Consider the following 23,834-nt stretch of genomic DNA (forward strand, 5'->3'; position numbering starts at 1 on the left):
TTGCTGTCTTTACTAGTATTGTCACCAAAACTCAGTGGCGTCTCTCTGAGGTACAGGAGGGTGCTGGATTACCCTGTCCCACGACAGAGTAACACAGAAAGGAAGAAGAATTGCTTTTTGCTCCCTGGGAACATCAGATGGCATTTAAGGGGGGAATTTGCCCACTTCTGCAACCAAGAAGCCACCCTCTCCCTGAAGAGGTAGCAGAGGGAAAAATATTTTGTTTTTTAAAGCGATTCTAATTTGCCAAGTGCTCTGATAACCAAAACAAAAACAACAACAAAAAATTAACTGGGCCAAGTTCTGAGTGTACAAAGAGCGGCAAAAACAAACAAACAAACAAACAAACAAACAAAAAACAACCCCCCCACCCACCCACCCACCCACACAAAAGAGGCTTTCATCTCAATTCTCATGCATTAAATTGGGCAGTGCAGAGACTATAAGGAGGCAGCCAAAGACCATCTCAACCAGTAGATAACCAAGGATCACTGTGTTATTATTCTGGCAAAGGACACTAAACTGCACAATTGCACAACACAGTGTGAAAGAAAATAGATAAAGCAGTCAAAGTGAAAGAAAGGGGGAGTTTTGGAGAGGGGGATGCTGCCACTTAGCAGTGACGAAAAGTTCCTGTTTGAAACCCCCACAGACTCTCACAGATATTTAAAGCTATTTCAGAATTTTCTACACCAAAAGCTTCTGGCAGTGATTTCCTGGAAATTCCCAGGAAGAAAAAAGGAAAGGGGGGACAGACAGACTGAGAGATAGGATTATTGAACATAGAAGAAAACACTGCAGGTTTTTTTTTGGGGGGGGGGGAAGGAATCCCACCCCTCACAGTAACTCATGCACTTTAAAATGGCCCATTAAGGAAACATGGGTAGAAATTAAGACCTCAAGGACCAAGAGTCCCTTGCCTGTGTACTGGGCCAATACAAAATGGATGAAGTAGTGCCAAATTCATCTTCATAACAGAGAAAAAACACGAGATGCTGAAAACACAGACAGCAGTCCATATACCTCACACACACACACGAGAGAGAGAGAGAGAGAGAGAGAGAGAGAGAGAGAGAGAGAGAGAGATCCAAATCAGAGCTTCATTTATATGCATGACTGGACTGTAACCACAAAACAGTGCAACAGCAGAGGCAGTTTGAACTTCATGGTTAATTCCACAGCTAAATTATCTTAAACTGGAGATTCATTTCAGAATTCTCAAACACACACACACCAATAAAAAAACCACTAATCACAAGGCTGTTATTATCACCCGCTCCAGGACTTTCTGTTGCTGTTCTGTCCAATGATAGTACAAGAGAACCCATTTCAAAGAATACAAAACAAGGGGGGAAAATACTGGCTGAGCTGAATACATGGTGCTTCCTTTTCGAAGGCTTCAGGCCAGGAAAGAGCATTACAGGGATGGAGGGGTGCGAGTTACTTAAGGAAAGAAACAGCAGCATACAGCAAGACAGGCTTGACTACACTTCCCACTGGGGCATCTCAATGCCACTGTTTAAAAATTTGGAGGAAATAAATACTGCCTTCTAACCCAAGGGTCTATAATTTCCAAGATTTCTAAATCTCAATATTTTAGAGGTGCCACTGTCTCTAAAGATTTACAGATTGTTATAAGAAATACAAATAGATTTCATTTTCACTATATAAAAAAATATGCTGTCCCCACCACCTAAAAAGGTGGAAAGAAAGCAAACAGTCCCATCCCTTCTTTAGTGTTCATACTTGAATTTTCCTCGCTTGCTTTTGCTGGCTGGAAACAGTTTCTACAGCAGTAGTTACAAGCCAAACTATACCACTCTTTAGAAAACATGAGGAATTCAACAAAAGAGACCAACAAGCAATTTTTCGACAAGAAATCTAGTCATAAAAATCCTCACTCTCTAGTGTCATGGGGACATTTCTTTCTCTTTCTGCCTCTTCCCTCCTTTTGTTTTAGTTAGGAGATGTTATTCTTTAAACCACAAAGCCAACTGGAAGTTAACTTTTGGACTACTTCCTACATTTAAAAAAAAAAAAAAAGACATTTCCTGGACCTAAAGCAGGTCTGAGGAGGACATGGCAAAATTGTTCCTGTACCCTAGAGAATGCATGGGCATTTTTGTTAAAAATAAAGCAATTTTCAAAGACACTGAAGTCATTTGTGGCTCTCCAAATGGCCCCTGAACACATGCAGTCTAGGAGCCACACTTTATCCACCCCTGCTATAAACTGATTTCTTCTGCATGCTACACAGTCCTCTCTGAGTGAAGAAACCATACACTGATTTTAAAAAATAAAAAATAAAATATCTTACAGATTTAAAGACCAACAGGATCCTTAGGTGCAGAAGATGCGTTGAAGAAACTTGAACAGATTGTGAAAAACTGACAAGGCAGCAAGTAAACAACAGCCTGTGGCCCACAAGATGAGGAATGAGGGCAGACAACAGCAATACTACTTTCCCCAAACACTGCAGACATACCCTGATTTTCTTAGGAAAAAGTAGCTTGAAAAAGAAGGGTGACATTTATTTGCAAAATCGCCATTTTCTGGCTTTCAAGGAAACAAGAAAGAAGGAATATTTACAGAGACCATCTCTATTAAGATACATGAGATGCTCTGGAGTCTAAAATGGCAGAACAGGATAAGTAACTTACAGACAGAGATCTGGAGTAGTTTTGCATTGCTGCTTGCTGAGTGGTAGGTACTTATTTTACATCTACTCTCCCCCACCATCCTAAAGAATGCTTGTGTTGTCATTTCAGTAACAACACTGTTACCTGTACTTTGGTGTAATCCTGAGATGCGTCACTGTAAATGCAGAATTAATGCTAAAAACAAGTACAGCCACTTGTGCTTCTGAAAACCATACTTTTTAGAATACCTAACTCTAGCCCAAGTGCTCCAAAATTTTGCTATGGAAAAATCTTCTTGCCTAGGCATGAATTCTGGTTCAAACATGACACTTCCTTGGCTAAATCATCCCTTGGTGTGTTTGGCACTGACAGAACTTGTATTAAGCAAAATATTGGGTTAGTCCCAACTAGAATATGCCTACTGAATCAATTGATTAATGGTTTGTCACAACATAGATGAAACCACTTGATTCAGTGGGTATACTCTAGTCAGGCATAGACTAGACAACAGCAGGATTTAGGCCTCTGTTTCTCAGATCTGGTCTAGTAGAGACACTAAGACATTTTCAAGGAATAATCTACAGTTTTTTCTCCAACAACATGGCAGAACAATTGAACAAACCTTGTAAGACGTTTACCATTATAAATTACAACAGTCTTTCTATGGACGAAATGTATTTAAATGTGTATAAAGCAGTATTTATATTTACTTTTGCCTGGAGAGCATCAGGTTTCACAGGCACAATTCCCTGTCTTTTAAAATTTACCCAATATTTGTTGTTCATGCTTGTTAAGTAATTTTGATACTAGTTCATTTCTAAATTGAGGATTTGTTGAGTGCAAGTGAAATTGCTTGCTAGATATTGGCAAATGAAGGCAATGGTGAGGAAAGATAGGAGCTGCAGTACAGTAACATCTGAAGAAAAACACACATTCCTCTATACTGATCTAATCAGAATTTTCCCACTAGCTTCAGGATAATTACCAGACATTTGGATCCTACTGCTTTCTTTTATATGCTGGCATAGGATATACAGTTTTAATAAGAGACATAGAACTTGATCAGGTTGGTATGCTCTTTTCTTGGTCTTTCCCACCCAACACCTGCATGATAAGGCAGGATGACTGAACCAAAAGCATGCTGAGCTGCAGCAGGGAGGGAACTAAACTTCACTCTCCCTCCATGCCCTTTTTGAAGCTGATGAGCAGAACTCAACACTTTTGTTTCAATGGAAAGAAAATCAAACAAGCCAGGTCATTCACCTTCCTCTGCACAACTCACCACACACCAACTCATACAACGATCTGCTTGCTTTTTATATGACATTTCATGTCACTTAAGGTTTTTATTTGGAAGACAGGAAGAAGCAGGGCACCAGTTTTCTGTCTCATATCTTTGATCCGCCCATTTCAGTGAATGTTGCAGACCAAGCAGATTTCCTTATGAAATTGGAAAAGATAATGAAAACACAACTCAGTGAAAGCCATATGACCACCAAGGGCCCACTAGTAGATGTGAGCATTAACACTTAATTCTGGCAAAATCCTGAGAAAATGTGATGGTACAGCTTAATTGTTCCTGCCTGCTGAAAAGCCTGCTGTTGTTCAGCCCTACAAAACCATCAGTTAGTATCACAGTCCAATGAAGGGAACAGAGAGATTTCCCTATAGGGGAGAGATGGTCCAGTGAAAGACACTGGGAAAAAGAGGCTGCAGGACACAGGGAGAGGAGTGACTGGGGAAAGCAGAGAGAGAAGCTGTAAGAGATGGCAGAAGAAAAAAGATGTGACCTGGCCCTCAGGTTGTTTCAAGGGGCTGTAACAGCAGGATTTAGGGACAAGTCAGTCAGCAAAAAAATGTGACTTTTTAACAAAGCCCAACCATAATTCATGGATCTCTCTTGAACATGGTAAAGGTAAGGAAGGGTGGCTTCCAATGGAGACAAGCATCTGATCTTTTTTTTTTTTAAATATGCAGGATGAAGAAGACTGCTTGGCCAATGCTGTCACCTTCCTGAAATTCAGTATCTGCTGTTTTCTTTCAAGGCACTTTGCTCTAACTGGGGAAGAGCCATCTTGCTTTAACTAACAGTTCAAAAAGAGGTAGAGGAAAGAGAAAGGACAAAGCACCAGCAGTATGACCCACCCACACAGGGCTTTGAGGAAAATGCCTAGACTGCCAAGAGATTTGTTTAAGAACAATGGTCTATACCCATTTATGTTACTGTGCCAGCATGTGTGCATTTCAGATCTAATGCAAGATGACATCCAGAAGTGGCTGAGCAACTAAATGCACAACCATGCTGGACAGCTGATTGAGCAAAGGCACATCACATTACCGCACTAAACTTTATAGTGCTACTATTCCACTTTGACTGCTCTGGCTGCTGCCTGTTGCATTTTGGGGTTCGTAGTTCAGTGAGGCCTAAAAGCTCTCTGGCTGAGAATTCTAAATGACAGAATGCAACAGGAGGCAGCCAGAGCCGTTAAAGTGGAATAGCAGCACTATAAGAGTGTGGTACAGTAATCTAGCTAATCTAACATTACTAGCATGTACTTTCATTCCAGTAGGGTCAAACTGCATTTACACCACATAATAAGGCCTTGTTCTTTTAAAGCAAGGGTGGGCAATTCCCAGTAGTCTGAGAGTCACACCGTATCCCCCTACCCCCCCCCCCGTGCATTCCTATCTGAATTCCCATTTTAAAAAAAACTTAGAAGGGTCCCACATGCCACCAAAGCTGGGCAAGGGACAATTCTGCCACATTTGCCTTTCCTCTAGGCTTGTTTTAGGCTAGAGATATTAAATCAGAAATAAAAGGAAGTCATTTCCAGTTTTGCCCTGGGCCCAAAACAACCCAGGGACCAAAAAAACCCCCAAAACACAATCTGGCAAACCTGTCCCTACTCTCTGTAGCTGGCATGAGGTCTTTTAAATGTAAAACAAAAGAAAATGTAGGGCCATGCTTGTTCTAGATAGAGTGTCAACCCTATGTCTACCTTTTCCATTATTATGGCCTCATATGTTTGTCTGCTGCTTGTGATGATCACCAGCATCCCTCACCCAATCCACCCATTTTGTTATGTGAATGTGGTCTCATGGCTACACTATCATGAAGGAAACAGGATGGCTGGAAGGGCTATGGTTCTGAAAAATAATTAGAAGCAGCAGGTGCACAGGAGACAGGAGTAATTTATCTACAAGGGAAAGGAGGTCTGCAAAATCAAGGAAGGGGTTATTTGGCCCCACAATTTAATTCAATGCTGGCAAAGACAACTTGAGTAGAACTGGAGAAGTGCTTCAGTGTTTCAATTCCAATCAGTAGCGTGAGCTTAAAAAACACCTCATGTCTCATACAGCCATTGTATTTGCCTGTTACACAAAAGACACAATAAGATCCAAAGATCGAGATCCTATTTGTCTCAAAGTACAAGCTTCGCTAGTTGACGCACTAAGACATATTCAAAGTCCCTGCCTCAAACAAAAAATTACCATATATACAACATACCTGGCACATCATCTACACATATACCAAGTTATTTGGTTTTCTGTTCCACTGTAGGTTGAAACATTTTGAACTGCTTTACATTAGCAACTGGAAAGAAGGAACATTCCCTCCTGTTAGTACCGAATTCATAGCATATGGAGGCCTAAGAATGACTGCAGAAGTAAGATGTCTTTCAAACATTAACAATCTCAAATTACTCATCTCCCTCAGTAGCCTTCCCTCCTACGAAACTGGAAAGTGTTATAGGTCATAGACCTATCATTCTGGGGGGCAGGGGAGGCTGATGGGAACTGAACAGACTTGCCTCTCCCAAAATAGAAAAGATGCAGCGATTAATAATAAAAAAGAGTCTTTTTTAAAAAAAACAAAGAGGTGGAAGTGGGATTTTCCTCAAATGACCATGGGTCAGGCAGAGTCAAATAAACCTAAAAGCCAAGCGTACAAAAGCTAAATGTATGTTTTTATAGTTACAGTGTAAAATGCAATATGGCATCTGAACATAAGCCTGAGCACTGCCTAACAGCTCAAGAAATTCCAAGTTAAGGCATCCAAATGACGACCAAAAACTTTGGTCACAGCAATTTTAACCTCTTTCATCAAAATGAACATATTTTATAGTTTTATATAATTACAACAATAATAATAATAATAATATAGATTTTTTTTCTGCTAAAAAGTATTTCAATGATCATATACATTTAGAACCAAGGCATGATGGCATCTGGGGTACCAAACAAGGGGATGGAAAGACTGTTATAAGGATGGGGGAACAAAACAAAAGGAGCCAAACAACTCTGGCTGTCCCCATTTCCCCAGGATATTTGCATCAGGGCTGACCTCAACAGCAAAGCCTTATTCAGCACACAGTATTCGTAGGCATCTGAAACAGGTTTCAAAGGGAGGGTGTTGCAGCTGAGTCCGGATCTTTCACCATATTTGTTATGAAAGACCTCACCTCTTGGACCCATTGCTACCTTGAGAATCCCATATCTGCATGATACTTTACAGTCTACAGTGCCTCAGAATCCATTGCCACTGATATTGATTGACTGGAGATCTGCTACTTGCATGACACTGATGCCACCACTGGCAAGACGGGCAATCCCTTCAGGGCAGATGGATTCCATGGTCACCATGTTGGTTGCAATGAGAGCTGATGGTGCTCCTCCTCCATTGCCTTCTCCTGAAGCCCCTGTGTCCATGGAGACAGTGGAGACATCCACAGCCACATTGTTGGGTGCAGCTCCCTTCTTGTTTTGGTGAGTCTTGATGTGTTTGGAGAGGTGATCACTCCTCATAAAGCGTTTGGGACATTCTGGGCAGGCAAATTTTTTCTCCCCTGAAGGAAAGAAACAGACATGAGACTGGAGAATTTTAAAGACAGGAGATGTGACATGTTCCACTAATTCAACAAAGTCAGCGCAAGGTACTACAATGTCAACTGGAATCTGGTTACATCCAATTGGGATAATTTTTGCATACTACACATAGGGCAGGATCAAAAGCTTCAGACAGTCTGAAATACAAGTGCTTGGTACAGTCAACTCTTTTAAGAACTTGTCATACCCATTCTAGTTCAAATGTGGTCACTACAGTTGGCCCTTGGTAACCACTGGGGGTTTGATTCCAGGATCCTTCGTGGCTATCAAAATCTGTGGCTGCTCAAGTCCTATTATATTCCATGGCATAATAAAATGGTGCCTCTGTTATAATTTGGCAAAATCTAGGTTTGTTTTTGGAAATTTAGATATACAGTCATCACTCCGTTTTTGTGTACTTCAAATCCGTGTCCCTCACCCATTCACAGGCAGCAAATGGAAGGGGACAAAATGGGGCACACCCACCACTGTTCAAGCCAATGGGGCATGAATATCGGCAATTTTCCATTTTCACCCAGGGAGAGGGGAGCGGAATGGATCGCCCATGAAAATGGAGGGGCAACTATATTTTTATATATTTTCAAACAGTGGATGGTTGAATCTGCAGATAAGGAATATGTGGATACTGAGGGCTGGTTGTATTTGTTAGCTTTTAGCTTACAAGTAATAACGTATTACTCTTAAATCTGAGGTTCTTAATTTTTGGTCCATGAACTCCCCTAGGATGGTTCTTCAGTGGGTCTGTTAAAAGGGTACAATTCCTCCCCTTTATTTCTTTCCTGTTACTTTGAAAATTGTGCTTAAATTCAGTCCACAACTTTCATCAAATTCTCAAAAGGATCTCTACTAATGTGTAAAGACAGAAAAGCCATCCCCTATGACCGTCCTTTGTTGTAGTACTTCTTTTTCCAGGTGTATCCAACTTAGACATGTGCTTTCTACTGTTGCTCAAGTTTACTCACTATGTAACAGCAGTTTACCTTTACTGTTCTGTGAAACAAGTTTTTATTAGTTATTGTAGCTTTATTCACTTGAGCAAAATATAGGAATGGGAACTGAATTTATTTCTACAAATATGCAAAGTAATTTCTGAAAAAGAGGCTTCTGAATAGAAGCACCCTGTCTGTGTATATAGTTACACTAGTTCATTGGTTCCCAACGTTTGATCTAGATGTTCTGGAGTTCAGCTCCTGTAATTCCTCACTATTGTCCAAGTTGGCTGGAGCTTCTGGGAGCTGAAGTCCATAATGGCAGATTGGGAACCAAAGCACTAATTCAACTAGCTCTCAATGTATCAAATGCCCATTTTGTTTCTTACTGAACACAGCAGAAATTTGACACCAGCATGACTATGCACACTTTCAAAAAGATACTTTAGTCCTGTATTTTTGAGAGCATGTCCTGGAAAAGGGACCTCTCCATTCCTCCACTGGGTGTCTCTGTCCACTGATTCAACTCTGCAAAGGACTCTATTGGAGTTGCTTCCATTATATGTCTAGAAACCAGGAGGGTAAGAGGTAGCAGAAACTCATCAAAAACTAATCCTGGTTGCTGCATCCTTTCTGCTCCTCCTCAATTCTCTGGCTTGGATCAGCCTTGCAGACAAAGAATACTGCAAGACAGTCTTGTACAAATTTGTAAGCCTTGCACACTAAAACGGCATCACTTTAGATGACCTCAGTTTCTATCTTTCTGTAAATAATTCTAACAAAAGTAGAGTTCTTAACACAGAACTCTGCTTTGCAAAGGACAGGTTGCTTACTTGTAACTGGTTCTTCTAGTGGCCATCTATGAATTCACACAAATGGGTTTACTGTGCCTGCGCAATAGATAATTTGGAACCTTCTAGAGCAATTACATAAGATTTTGGGTGGCAACCTTGCACACTCTGAGCCAACATATATTGCGCTTCCTGCCATTTTCCCTCAGTTCCATGGGCTCCACAAATGAAATATCTAAAGACCACGGGGTTGTGTGAATTCACAGATGACCACTCGAAGAACTACACTTACAGCTAAGCAACCTGTCCTTTTTTGTGGTATTTGTGATTCACACAAATGGGAAACTAGCAAGCTACTAGTAGGAGGGAGTGTCATGCCAGTAAAGAAGGCAATAGAAAAACACCCAGTGTCATCAGGTAATAGTGGAATACAGGACAGGTCTCCTGAAAGTGGCTACAGTTCTTGACCTAGCATCTATCCTGTAATGGGTGATGAAAGCCAAAAATTGCAACCTGGTAGCAGCCTTGTACACACTCTCAATAGGCACCACAGTGAGAAAGGCAGAGGATGCAGCAACAACCCGTGACCAGTGACTCCGAATTTGAGTCAGACAGTCCTTCTTAGCCATCTCATAAGCTAAGTGTATCATAGGTACCCGTGGAGTATTCTGGTCCCAAAGTCCCCCTTACCTGTCCTCGTTTGCTACAGATTTACAGCTCTTGCAGTGAGTGATCGGTGGCTGCCTTCCCACATGGTCCCCATTTGATGCCTGGCATCACTGCTGAGATCAGAATGAGGCACTTAGGGCACCTCATTCTGACTGCAGAGCAACTCACACCCACAGCAGTAGTGGCACCGAGCAGCTTGGAGCCACCATCCGAAAACACTCAGCAAAAGACAAGGTATTTAAATGGGAGTTAGGATAAGGACAATTCTACTAGGACAAGGAAGCATTACTTCCACTTTCTTAAACTGACACCAAGGGCTCTTAATGACCAATATTTAAGATCTATATTTGTCACCCCATCACCATGATGGCACATTGTGCCTTTCACATCCCTCTCCCACTGCTTCTGCATAAATGTGTGCCCATCTAGGCTGCATTCCATGCATCTGAAGAAGTGTGCCATAGTGTACAAACTAGCTTATGCCAAAACTAGCTGCTTAGTTATGAAAGTGCCACAAGACTTCTTTTCCCTTCCCTTTTTATACTGTATGTACTTTTTCAACAGTGGCTCTGTTGTTGTTTTTTGTTTTGTGCACGCATGATTAAAAAAAGGCTAGCAAAATCTTAGCTCCCAGGAACAGCAATGAAAAGTAACCTAGCTGGCAGTAAGGTCAGAAGACTGTATGAAACATCAAGAGTGTACAAAACAAAGAAGGGGTGGGGAAGTTTGCATTATGTGAAACAGGGATAGAAGAGGGAGGCATCAAGAGTTTGATGCTGATGCTTAAAACTCTATTCTGTATTCAGAAAATGAGCACACAGCAAACAGCCTGGGTTAATACTCTTTCCCCTGCCATGTTAGGCTTCCATGAGGGGGGAGGATTTTGCTTTTTACACACAAGCATTCAGACACACAGTTCACACAAGTAGCCCTTGGAGATTTGAAATGAGACTAAAGAAAGCGTAGTTTCTTATGCTTCTTTTTCATCTTTCTGCTATCCCTAAGCAAGTGAAATGAAATCCAACTTAATGCAGGATGCTCAAGACTGTTCTCCTTAAACTACTGGGCTGATACCCAAGCTACTTACACTGCTTGTCTTCTCTACCAGAGCCTTGCACTTACCTGTGTGTGTCCTTTTGTGTCGCTGCAATTCATCGCTGCGGGTGAAGCGCTTGCCACAATACGTCCAAGAACACACAAAGGGCCGTTCCCCAGTATGCCACCGAAGATGGGCTCGCAAATGAGATGTCTTTCCATACACTTTCCCACAGCCTGGGATGTGGCAGATATGCTGCTTCTTTTTGCCTGGATCTCCAGCGCTCCTACAAGTAGCAAAAGAAGTAAAATCAGAGCCACAAAAGTTAATAGGTGTGTTTACTGTCTGCCTTGCCCTGTGGTGAGAAGGTGGAACTAGTACTTGAAAATAAAAGGTTTTTTAAAATTATTATTATTATTAACCTTTATTTATAAAGCGCTGTAAATGTACACAGCGCTGTACATACAATCTTTTTAATTGGACAGTTCCCTGCCCTCAGGCTTACAATCTAAAAAGACACGACACAAAAGGAGAAGGGAGTGGTGGTGGGGAAGAGGATGAGGGCTAGCAGTTCTTCTCTACCTCCAAGTCCTGGATCAGGGGAGATGGACTGGAGGGAGGGCTTGGCTTCGTAATGGATGGTTAATCTTCTTCCAGGGAGGCCTGTTGGAGCTAGCCTGCCACTCTAGTAGGATAATACATATAAAATACATAGCAATACAGGAAACGATTCAATAAAACAGGCAACAAATGTAAAGATTACTCCTGTTGCCACAAAAATGGGTTTCTTTGGGGGCAAAGCACATCCACTTGTCTTCAATCAGATAGAACAAATCAATCACAAATGTATTTTATATATTTTAATTGAGGGCAACTATATTCTTCAATGAAATGGGTGATCTCAGGCAGCAGGTGGGCAGACTTCAGCCTTGCAAATCTACTTTTTTTTTTTAAAGAAAAACAGCAAGATGTACCAACTTGACTACAAAACATATGATTCTAATTAAACAATTCTGAACCCCTGGTATCTGTTTTGTTTATGGAACATGAAGCACACAGTTCTTCCATATAAAAATGTATTCCTGGTCACACTTGCTGCAACTTAACTTTATCCCACAGGTAATTTAAGACAGAGAGAGCAATTTTGATTTTCCCAGAGTAAAACAATTGACAGATATCCTTGCTGAACTCTTCATTATCATAGAGACATCTACCAGTATATTTTAATTCCCCAAACTGGCCACCTGAAGATGCTTTGCTTTGAAGAAGCCCATTGGACAGAAGACACTGGATAAACTTTACATAATAAATTGGAATTTTCAACAGCAACTTGCCCCTTTGCTCTTCAGACTTTTGGGGGGGGGGAGTGTCGTGGGGAGAGCAGGAGAAGAACCTTTCCCTTTTCTGAAAATAGACAAGCTTTGCCCATTCTTAAGGGAGCTGCTTTTACTCATTCTTGGAAATCATGCTTCTAACAGGGAAGAGATGCTCCCACCCCCCCCCCCCCCCAAAAAAGCATGGCATGGCATGGCTGCTTTCAAGACGTAGAGTGCTACAGTTGTTAGCCAGGACAAGGATGTATGGCTGCACATACCTAAACATAATGTGTCCAGTTCTGGGCACAATTCAAAAAGGACATTGAGAAACTAGAGTTTGTCCAAAGGAGGGCAACTAAAATGATGAAGGGTCTGGAAACCATGCCCTATGAGGAAAGACTCAGGGAGCTGGGGATGTTTAGCCTGGAGAAGAGAAGGTTAAGAGGTGATATGATAGCCCTGTTTAAAAATCTGAAGGGATGTCATATTGAGGAGGGAGCCAGCTTGTTTTCTGCTGCTTCAGATACTAGGACCAGGAAAAAAGATTCCACCTCAACATTAGGAAGAACTTCCTGATAGTAAGGGCTGTTCAACAGTGGAACACATTCCTTGCTTGGAGTGTAGTGGAGTCTCCTTCCTTAGAGGTCTTTAAGCAGCGGCTGGATGGCCATCTGTTGAGGATGCTTTGATTGTGATTTCCTGCATGGCAGAGAGTTGGACTGGATGGCCCTTGTGGTCTCTTCCAACTGTATGATTCTATAATTTGCAAACCAGGTAGCAAAACCCTGCAAGGTCCCTCCGGTGTTCTTATCTCCGCAAACTGTAATACTTCCGGGGGGGGGGGGGGGGGGGGAGTTTGTTCTCTTTCACAGGATAACAAAACAAGCAAAATAGGACTATCAGATTTGTTCACCTGAAGCATGAATAATCTATTACATGTGAAGACATGCAACTAAAGGCTTGACAGATGCCTCTACCTCACCTCTTCCTGCAAATGTTCAATAATGAAGAGTTCATATTTATTTTGTTGAATGGTTTTTACTGTATAATGAATCCATTTGCTTCCCTGCAGGATATGAGCAATTGTCTCATCTCCAAAACATTTGTTTGCCTTTCTTGGAATCTTTTAATTCTTTTTTAAAATGTTCATTTATCTCCTTAATTCAGCTCTAGATCATAATTCCCAGCTACACAGACAGACTGCTTTGTTTATTCCAAATTGCTAACAATGCTTTTCTTATGGAATGTTGATTGAATTCTTTATTATATTTAGTTTCTTCATAACATAGGTAAGCGTGCCAACCTAGCTCCATCTCCATAAATATAGAAATCACCTTTATAAGAAAATTCCAAGATGGGCCTATTTACAAGAGGTATATCATACAAAAGGAAAGGAAGAGACAGGAACATGGTTAATGTATGAGGATATCTTAATAAAATCAAGGGGAATAGATAAATTAAAACAAGGAAAGAAATCATGAAAGTAGAACCAGGTCTTAATTGGCTAAAATACAGGCAAGTAAGAGAAGATTTCAAAAAAGACATGGAAAGATAAGGAATAGAAAGGGAAATATACAAGTGTTTACTATGGTCCCTCTCTCTCTCTCTCTCTCACACACACACACACAGGTTTGTGTAAACCAAATGCTGTATTACTTGTTCTAGAAATTTGGAAGGTTGAGCTCAGATACAAGATTGGGTTTAGCAATATGGAAAATTGACAGTGAGACAAAAAAAAAATATGGAGAACAAAGTAGGCATTTCACCAACAAAAGGAAGAGGAGGAGGAAACTATTAAGCATCTGCTGCTACTTTTGGAGGTTCACCATTAGGTCCTAGAACCAATGCAACCAAACAAGAAGCCAAAATGCCTGTCTATAGCCCCTAGGAAGTTTCAGTGCACTTACAGCAGCCCTGCAAAGCTTAGTCTATGGAAGAGGATAGGTTTCACCTGAGATCACTGGAATAACATCCAGACACTGTAATGCATTGACATTGGACAAAAAAATGCACATGGCTACTGCCTTGATGAATAATATCTCATATCTATGCCACTGAATCTCAGTTCTCACTCCATGAGAATTGTAGTTCCAAGAGCAATCATGGACAATCATTTCTACAGTTCACCAATTACTTAAATTCTGGATGCAAAAAGCTATTCAGGAACCCTAACACCACCTCTCCTTTACTTACTGTCAAACCACAGGGCACTCTGAGTTTGCAACATATTGCTATGTTCATGTCAGCAGTGCTCAATCTTTGGTCCACTGGATGTTTTAGACTACCAACTCCCAGAAGCCCCAAGCCAGCATGGATAACAGACAAGGATTCTGAGCTTAAATCCAAAATATGTGGGATGACAAAGGTTGAGAACCAGTGGTCTACACAATCTTACCTTCCTTCGTTGTCTTTGCAGTAAGGACAAGTACATGCTTCTCTGCGCGTTCTTCGGCCTTGTTGTGGCTGGGCGTCTGGACTGGTATCCCCTTCTTCCATGGTTGTTGCATCTTCAGCCAGCCCATCACCACCAGTACCATGAAGGCTCAGTTGGGTATTAGGATCACCTGGTAGGAAACATTTCAATTTTTACCACTATGAAAATGGTAACAAAAATCAAAACAGGGTAAAAATTTATCTGGTTAAAATTGAAAAAGAACCAGCACATCATTTATTTTAATTTTTGCAAATTAATTCTCAGAGTGGCATCATACTTACAAACCTGTGGAGGAGAAGAAAAGTAGAGAGAAAGATACTCTGTGGTATAATTCAAAGAATTTATCTCCCAGTGCAATATAGCACTGGTTACTAGGGGTTGGGGGGGGGGGAGAAGAAAGCGAGAATGTATCTTTTGTGGCTTCTTGGAAATGTGAAAAGATGCTTTCCATCTTGAATCTTAAGTGTGTGTCAAGCTTTACACAATTTATTCAACAAGACTGCACTGGGGTCTAGATTCTTATGGACTGTAAAGTCTTTTCCAAGTATATTACTCATTATCATTTTGTTCAAGTTTCTTTGTTTAGGAACTTGCAAAAAATGCTGGGATTAACAAAAAGAGTATTGTTTAAAGTGTCTGTTAGTTGGAAATGATTGTAGAAGCACCCAGGGAGCTAATCTTAAAAACAGATGTGAACCATCCCAGCGATAAAGTGAGGAAAAGCAATAAATACAGCAGGCTGGGAGAGACAGTAGTTTAAGTAGTGCTCCTCTTAACAAAGATATCAGGTTTGAGGGGATTTTGGAGCTTGCTAGCTGGCTAATTACTGTGATCAGAGAAAGGATATATAAACTTGAAAAATGATCTCTTAACAAGCTGTGCACCAAATTCTTTTTTCCCTCTTTTACAAAAGCCAATATCCAATTACAAAAACCATAGGAATTATAGTACACTGCTGATGAGTTTTCAAACGCAGGCAAGGATATAAAACATTTCATAAAGGGAAGGGAGTCCTGCTGGAATGCGAAGCTTTCAAGCCTATCAATTTTTGTTTCCTTTTTATTGGGCCATACTTATGCTGTCATCTAATTGCTTCTTCTATAACTTCCAGCTACACTTCCCAAATAGTTTATTTCCCTACAAGCCTCGCTACTTGATTATATTTATGCATGGGGGGGGGGGACTCACAGAAATTGTAACAGATGCAAAACACAGCAGGCTGAGCAATCTGTTTTCAGAGGCAATTAGCATATGCCAGTATGATGGTCCTGTGTGTGCTTCTGCTTTGGACTAAGAGTAAGGCATACCTAAAGCCTTTGGGAGTCTCACAATCATTATTTCATAGTTGGCGTTAGCAAAACTGTTTCCATTTAAAGAAGGATACATACTGTAATCACTCTTTAAAGTCAAGATAGTCATTAGTTTGCAGTGCAAATGTTCAGAGCAATGGGACAAGACAGTGCTGGCTTATATGGAATGGGTTGGCACTGGGGCAATGCACTAAGGCAGCAAGAAGCAACCAGATGTTTTGGATTAGAATTCTTATAAGAACAAGTAAACCTGGTCAGTGGCCATGAATTATGAGAATTGTAATCCAGATATGAGGTGTGTGTGTGGGGGTGTGTGTGGATATCAGGTTCTTTACTTCTGCACAGTAGATTACTTTCATCATGCATCTTGGCCTCAAATCAAAACAAAAATACAGTGGTACCCCGGGATACGAAAGCACCGCCTTACGAACTTTCCGGGATACGAAAAAATCCCATAGGAAAAAACTGTTCCGGGTTACGTTTTTTTTTCCGGCTTACGAAAAAAATTTTTGGTGCTTTTCGGCGCTTTTTCGCACGAAACGCGGCTTTCCAGCGCTAGCGCCTATGGCTTTTTCGGGTTACGAAAAAAATCGGGTTACGAACGCCGCGGCGGAATGAATTAATTTCGTAACCCGAGGCACCACTGTACAGCAAGCAAAAACCATCTCAGAGGACATCTGCACTGATTCTACTCTTAGTTCATTGATTAACAGTTTGCTTATTATGCAGAGCAACTACTGTAAATTGCAGCATCCAGGGCCATTTCCTGAGGGGGACGCACTGGTCCCAAGCTGTCCTTCGAGATGGCAGGTCTTTGGCCCCTTTATTTTTTTGGCTTCCTTCCCACTGCCAGATTCATAATCAAAGGTAAGGATGCTTGCATATGTGTGTTCAACAGTGTGTGTGTGCGCGCACGCACACACACACACACACACACACACACATATAACAAAAATCTTGGCTGGTGAAGAGTCAAAATTAGGCTGCGCAAGCATTCTTTTTGAATGCTTGGGAAGGCCCACCTGATTTTCAGAATAGTGAAAGGGAAAGTTTGCAAAACCACAAAGTCAGTAAAGGATGTTCCCTGAACTCTCCAAAAGGATTAGAAAAAACTATGTCACATAAAATCCTTGAGCAGGTAAAACCTCTGGCTGAAAACATTTTATGCTCTAGCACAGTGGTTCCCAACCTTTGGTCCTCCAGATGCTTTGGACTTCAGCTTCCATGATTGCTGGGCATTGGCCAAGTTGACTGGGGCTTCTGGGACAAAAAGACCAAAACAAATGGAGGATCAAAGAGTGGGAACCACCACGAAGACTCCATGATCTTTGAGTTTGGAGAAAAAATTAAAATGGCAGGGTTTTGCAACAGCTCTTCTACCAGCCACATCATTTTTTAAAAATATATTTTGCATAGGTTGATCTTTGCTTTGGTGTAAAAAACTTGATTGTATAAGTGCAGAATTATTTTATTCTCATACAAGATGGCTAACTATTACTATACAGTACAACAACAAGTTTAATGATTATTCAGCTGACCATATCAATAGAACACTAAATAAAATTACAAAATACAAAATATAAAATACAAGATAAAAATATATATAAAAATATCTGCGTACATACAAAGATAAAACTGGATCACACCTAAAACTCATACTGAGGATTAAAACAGATACAGACTAAATAAAAGCAAATTTAATAAAATGGGATACTATACAGTCAACCCTGTGAATCCACTGATTCCTTATCCACAAATTCAAACATCCACGGCTTGAAATATTTAATATATATAATTCCAAATTGCAAGCCTTGATTTTGCCATTTTATAGTGAGGACACCAGTTTACTATACCACTGTATATAATGGGACTTGAGCATCCATGGATTTTGGTATCCATGGGGGTCCTGGAATCAAACCCCAGCAGATAACAAGGCAGTAGTCTAGTATAAAACAGCACATAAACGCACTATACTCCCTGACAATCTCCAGCATACTCTTCTCAGTTGGAAAGAAACCCATTATGTAGTGCAGTCTATATTTCTGTTTAGTTAATAGTTAATAATTATGTGTTCTGGGGACTGGATATGAGTAACGTTTGGCAGAGGAGCAACCTGCTAAGACTTTAGAGGCCGAACTTTGGACATGAGATTAATTGTACTTAATGATTTGAATCTACAGCTTCCAGTATCTTTTCATGATTATATTATTTTTAGATGGAAAAATTAACAGATCCTAGTCATTTGCTCTCAGCCTCAGAGGAAGGCAATGGCAAACTTCCACTGAACAAATCTTGCAAGACGACTAGAAGGCACACATCAATAATCAAGTGCAAAAGAGTGAGTTAGACTAACAATTTGATAGCATTAGCCACTGTAGATTAAAATTCTTTGCTTCATTATAATTTAGTAATTATACTTTAATTAGTACAGTATTGTTAGTAACTGACGTCTTTCATAACAAACACTCACTACTGAACTGACCAGTCACTTGCCACACAAGGAGGTTCTAACACAAAAAATGTTGGAAAGTTGCACAAACATGAGACCTGCACAACCAGTATGACTGAACTGTAAATGGTACACATTACAACTTTCTGCTATGTCAGTTCATCACATCTACATGAAATACTAGTTCCAAGTTAAAATTTAGAACTACCACAACACCAGTATTGCAAGCCAGGCTCCTGCAATGAAGCACCCTCCAGGTGTGTGTACTACAATTCTTGCCCTACTTCCACCTGCCGTCTTTGTGCTTCCATAAAAACATCTTAACAAAAGAGTTTCAAATCTACTTCTGTGGGAAGCATCAGTTTTTCCCTCAGCCAAGTGTTAGGAACAAAATCCTGCTCCTGGCCTCTCGCATTCCTAAAACACCTAAGACATAAGCCATATCTACTCCTCCCAGTTTAAAAGTTTGGAGAAAGAATACACATAATCACATAAAGCTATTTGCACGTATATGCATGTGTACACACATACTTACACTTAGAATATTAGACATTTGAGGCCCAATAAAATCTTGAGGTGCAAAAATTCACTCCAGAAAAAGGAAACAGCCAAGAGTTGCAGTCCATTTTATATAGTAATAGAATGGTGGTTTCATCATTCAAAGGTGAATTCTGCTATAGCAGGGTGGGCAAAGTATGACCTATGAACCTCATGTGCCCCACAGAACCCATTATTGTGGCCCCCAAGCAATGAGGGGGGCAGCATTCCCACCTCATTTGATGGCTCCCTGGCCCAGGGATCAAAAACAAGTTTTGCAGTTTTTAAAAAATATATATTTAGCCCTGAATTGCTTCAAATTATTCACTTGGGGTGTGGAGTGTATTTCTACCATATTAGCCATACTTCATGTGAATGAAATAAACTGGATGGGAATGATCCATTTTAATTAGAAAATTACCTAGTGCTTTATTCTAGAAATGACAATCTAGAAAAAAAACAGGGTGGCATTAACAGACGGCATGATGTAGTAATAACCATAAGAGTATATAATGCAAGGCTTGCCCAAATTACCAACAAGACTGCATGGGAAACCTATCAATATAAACTATAAACCAAGTTTATGTTTCAACTACAGAGACAGAAGAGGAAGAAATTGAAATATTCTATGCTGGCATCCGGGAAGTAATTGATTACACACCCAACAGGACATGCTGATAATCAGAGGTGACTGGGGCCCGTTACAGATGGGCTAAAAAGTACGCGCAGAGCGCGTACTAGGGTTAAGACGGGGCGGTGCTTCTGCACTGACCTAACCCCTAGTGCACGATTTGCGCGCACAAAATGGTGGCAGCCGTTCCACACGGCTGCCACCATCGATACGTGATGACCGCGCCGCCTCCAAATGAGGCGGCACGGTTGGACGTATTGGGGTCGCGGCAGGGCGCCTAGGGCGCCCTTTCGCAACCCTGGAAGGAGCTCGTTTCGGAGCTCTTTCCTGGTTTGGTCAGCCTTCAGACGGCTGCGCCCAGCGGACCAAAGGAGAAAGGGGCCAAATGGCCCCTTTCTCCTTCTCCCCACCGCCGCGGGGGTGTCCTTGGGGCTTGAAACCCCAAGGACACCCCTTTCCAGGCTGCGGGGAAGGGGCCTTTTGCCGCTTCCCCGCAGCCCGGAAAGCGGCGGATCGGGGCTTCAGCGGCTGCCGCTCCGGCCGCTGAGAACCTGATCCGGCGGGGAAAGGTGCGCCTACAGGCCGCCCCAAAGGGGCGGTCTGTAACACGCCTGGGATTCAAAAGCAGGAAACAGCAGAACCAACAATTGTAGGATAAGTTGCCCTAGGATCAAGAAACAAGAGTGACTTATCTAATTTTATGAAGCAAAATCCAATCCCCAAAATAGGATACCAGGGATTAATTGTCACTATTGGACCACTGCACTAATCTCCTTGTAAGCAAAATGATGCTCAAAATTTTAGGAGATAGGGTATTATCATATCTGCAGTGAGAAATGCGACATCCAAACTGGTTTAAAAACAAAGAGACACTAGAAATCATATTGCAAACATACTCTAATAAAACACACCGAAAAAATTCAGAAGAAAATTAGCCTGTGCTTTATAATGACAGCAAAGCATCCGAGTATGAAATCATTAAAAGCTATGGATCAGAGAGTAAAGAATAGGATTTCTGGGCTCTCAATGTTTGTTTTATGTTTGGCCATACGGAAAAGCATTAATAATGGCATTCCCCATTCAAAGTAACATAACACACTACTGTTTCAGGATTCTTTTCACCACATTTCGCTGCCTGTTAAGATGAACCCTTAGTGAGTCCAGCTTCAGCTTACACTATCATTATTAGGTGTTTGTTGTTAAAATCATGTAAACTATCTGCATTTTTATATTGCAATTTTACTGTATATAAAAATGAGGGTAGATCCTCACTTCTCTTTAGTGCATTACTTTTCAACTGTTGTAAATTTATATTGTAATAGTGGCCAGCAGCAACCAGTTTTGGCTTACTGCAACCAACGCATTTATTTTAGTTGAAAGAATTTTGTCAGTCACTTATTCTGTAAGACCAATGGCATAAATCATCCCATGTTTGATAAGTTATTTGTTATGTATCAAATGACACATGCTACCTTCTCTGAACAGGCTTACATTTCTAACACACAGGGTCTGCTGATAATATCTTTCAAGTGGTAGTACTGTAATAGAATCATGATGACAAGTACAGTGATAGGAAATAGGACACTTCAGTCTCCATGGCTAAAAGTCAATACAGTACAAGTGTTATGTGTGTGTGTGTGTGGGGGGGGGAACAGTATCATTCATCATATACCCTTTATCAAGCCTGGTAGTCTATAGTTGTCTCCAGAGACAGAAAATCCAGATGATTATTGTAGGCACTACTGCATTGTGGCAAGTATTTAACTTCATTGAAGCTACATATCCAAATTTATAAATACAAACTTAGGTTAAATTACCCACAGTAATATTAGTAAGGCAAAAGACTGAACCATAAAAAAAAAAGGTCTTATAATATCTGTTGTGCATCATACTGAATGTCTGTACAAAGTAAGAATATGAGTTGTCTGGTAATCTAGTTCCATGCAAAAACATATTTTCCTTATATAAAAACACTTTGCTAATTTTAAAATCCTGTACACTATAGAAGCAGGAAAATTGCATCCCACTAGAGAGATGGGTGGCTTAGTAGTTAAGACGCCAATTCTGATGATGGGAAGATCAGAAGGTTGGCAGTTTGAGGCCCGAGTGCTGCCTGGTGGGGTGAGCTCCTGTCACTATCCCAGTTTCTGCCAACCTAGAAGTTTGGAAGCATGCAAATACAAGTAGATAAATAGGTACCATTTCTCAGTGGGGGAAGTTAACAGCCTTCAGTGTGGCCATGCTGGCCACATGACCACCAGAGCAGTCCTCTGACAATGCTGCTCTGCGGCTTAGAAAAGGAGATGAGAACCACCCCCTACAGTTGGTTATGACTACGCATTCATGTCAAGGGATTACCTTTACAGAGACAATATTTTAAAAGCAACTTAAAAGCAGTAGAGTTAATCTTTGAGAAAAACTCAATTTTAGAAGTCCAACCTTCTCCAAAACTGGGCTCAGCTGCCCGTTTTGTACTAAGAATTACGCTAGAAAGAAGGAAGAGGCACTAGAGTCCATCTGGGTATTTAGGTATGTATAATCTCAAAAATTGTTGGTTGAAAGTACAGCTAATAGAAAAAGCCCCTTTGCCATTTTCCGTCTCTTAAACAGTTAACTGCCAATAAATATAAAGCTTGAATTATCTCTTTTAAAAAAATGATCTACACTTGAATTGAATGAATTAAAGCTGAAAACTTTCTCTACACCCAAACCTGCCTGTCTCCCCCGCCCCCGCAGGCTTCATGTCAAAAACCAAATCAAGGTTGGCTAGTCAGAGATTCCTCTTGCACCATGTTACATGTAGCCGTCTTAGTTTTGGAACTCGAAAGTGGGGTGTACTTTCAGAGATGGCCTGTATTACAGCAGAGAAATAGTTTAGTCTGAGTTTTATCTAAATGATAATTAATAACATGAAAATAAGGGGTAACGTGGTTAGGACCATAGTCAATATGAGAAATCTCACAATTATGATGGTTTCTTATCATTTTTCCTTTTCATCTCAATGGTAACATTACAGAACAAAGAGTCCCATGACACCTTTAAAACTAACAGATAAAATACAGCTTGATCTTTTGTGGATTACACAGGCCATTCCACAAAGGTACAGAGGTCTCTCTCTGTATGTGCCCACAGCTAGAGTGTAATGTTGATAGTGAGGTCAGCAAATTTTGATGTAGGGAGTAACTACAATGACTATTCTGGCTCAAGCAGTCATAATTACCTAGTAGGTAAAGCCCTAATTAAGGTCTGTAGTTTCAGTGCTGTATAATATAAGCTTGCCCCATTACATATTTTATACACATGATGCATATTGCTAGCTATACAAAATAGCTGGGCTGGCTTTTGTGCCTGACAATTTCCTTAGAACCCCCATATAATCCTACCTTTATTTCTCTGTACAAATTCTAATAGGTTTTCTTTCACCACCAACCACAATCAATGACTTTAGACTGTAAAGTGCATTTGCTTACATTCATCACTTGATATCCACATGCCTCTCATCATTCTGTTCTGTGCCCATCAAACTTTTAGTTTGAAAGTTTCCTTCTGCGTTTGCTGTAAAGCACCATATGTATCAATGGTGCTGCAAATGTAAAAATAGTAATGAAAGGTAAGAAAACAGAAGTACTTGCCTCACCGAACAAAAATCTTTCTTTTATTACTCTACAATAATTAAGAGCTATGGTGTACCCAGATGTAAGCTAGTGACTGGAACAGACGAAGAATTCACTGGCTTCCATCCCGTAACTAATCAGATTTTAGTAGTTATCTCTCCTGCTAGACTGTAAATTACACTTTTTGATGACAAATGCTTAAAGTTATTCAGTCTGTGCTCATTTCCCAGTGAATGTCTTTGACTATTGCAAGTCTGAACAAAAGAAACACAAAAGTTTCCAGTTCAAGACATTCATAATTTATTCAGAGAGTTAAACCATAGGGTTTTTGTTGTTGTTGTTTGGTTCCAGTATGGGTTCAACTGCCAATATTCTGGTTCAGTTACACTTTAAACCTGTGTTTCTCAGGTTATCTGATGTGTGGAGTCAGCTATTCATCTTTCCCCAACATGCCAGGGACCAGCGCATATTGGTGTCCACTGGTTACAACTGTTTCTTTCTTCCTTTCAATGGCTCTGGTCCAGTACAAGGACTACCACCTTGAGTAGCATCAATTTAAACCACTGAATCAAAAGAAACGGAAAGAAAACAA

General features: G+C 40.7%; 1 protein-coding gene across 3 annotated transcripts in view; it reads right to left on the reverse strand.

Moving 5' to 3' along the window:
• Positions 1 to 377: 377 nt before the first annotated feature.
• Positions 378 to 23,834, reverse strand: part of SP1 (Sp1 transcription factor) — a 45,564-nt gene continuing 22,107 nt past the window's right edge. For all 3 annotated transcript variants that reach the window (XM_042450113.1, XM_042450114.1, XM_042450115.1), the window contains exons 4-6: positions 14,663 to 14,831; positions 11,038 to 11,237; positions 378 to 7,486 (exon numbers count right to left, since the gene is read on the reverse strand). In XM_042450113.1, coding sequence (XP_042306047.1) covers positions 7,167 to 7,486; positions 11,038 to 11,237; positions 14,663 to 14,831 — 689 coding nt within the window. In that variant the 3' untranslated portion in view covers positions 378 to 7,166. The remainder of the gene's footprint in view (positions 7,487 to 11,037; positions 11,238 to 14,662; positions 14,832 to 23,834) is intronic.

Source organism: Sceloporus undulatus, chromosome 2 (genome assembly GCF_019175285.1).
Source record: "Sceloporus undulatus isolate JIND9_A2432 ecotype Alabama chromosome 2, SceUnd_v1.1, whole genome shotgun sequence".
NCBI lineage: Eukaryota > Metazoa > Chordata > Lepidosauria > Squamata > Phrynosomatidae > Sceloporus > Sceloporus undulatus.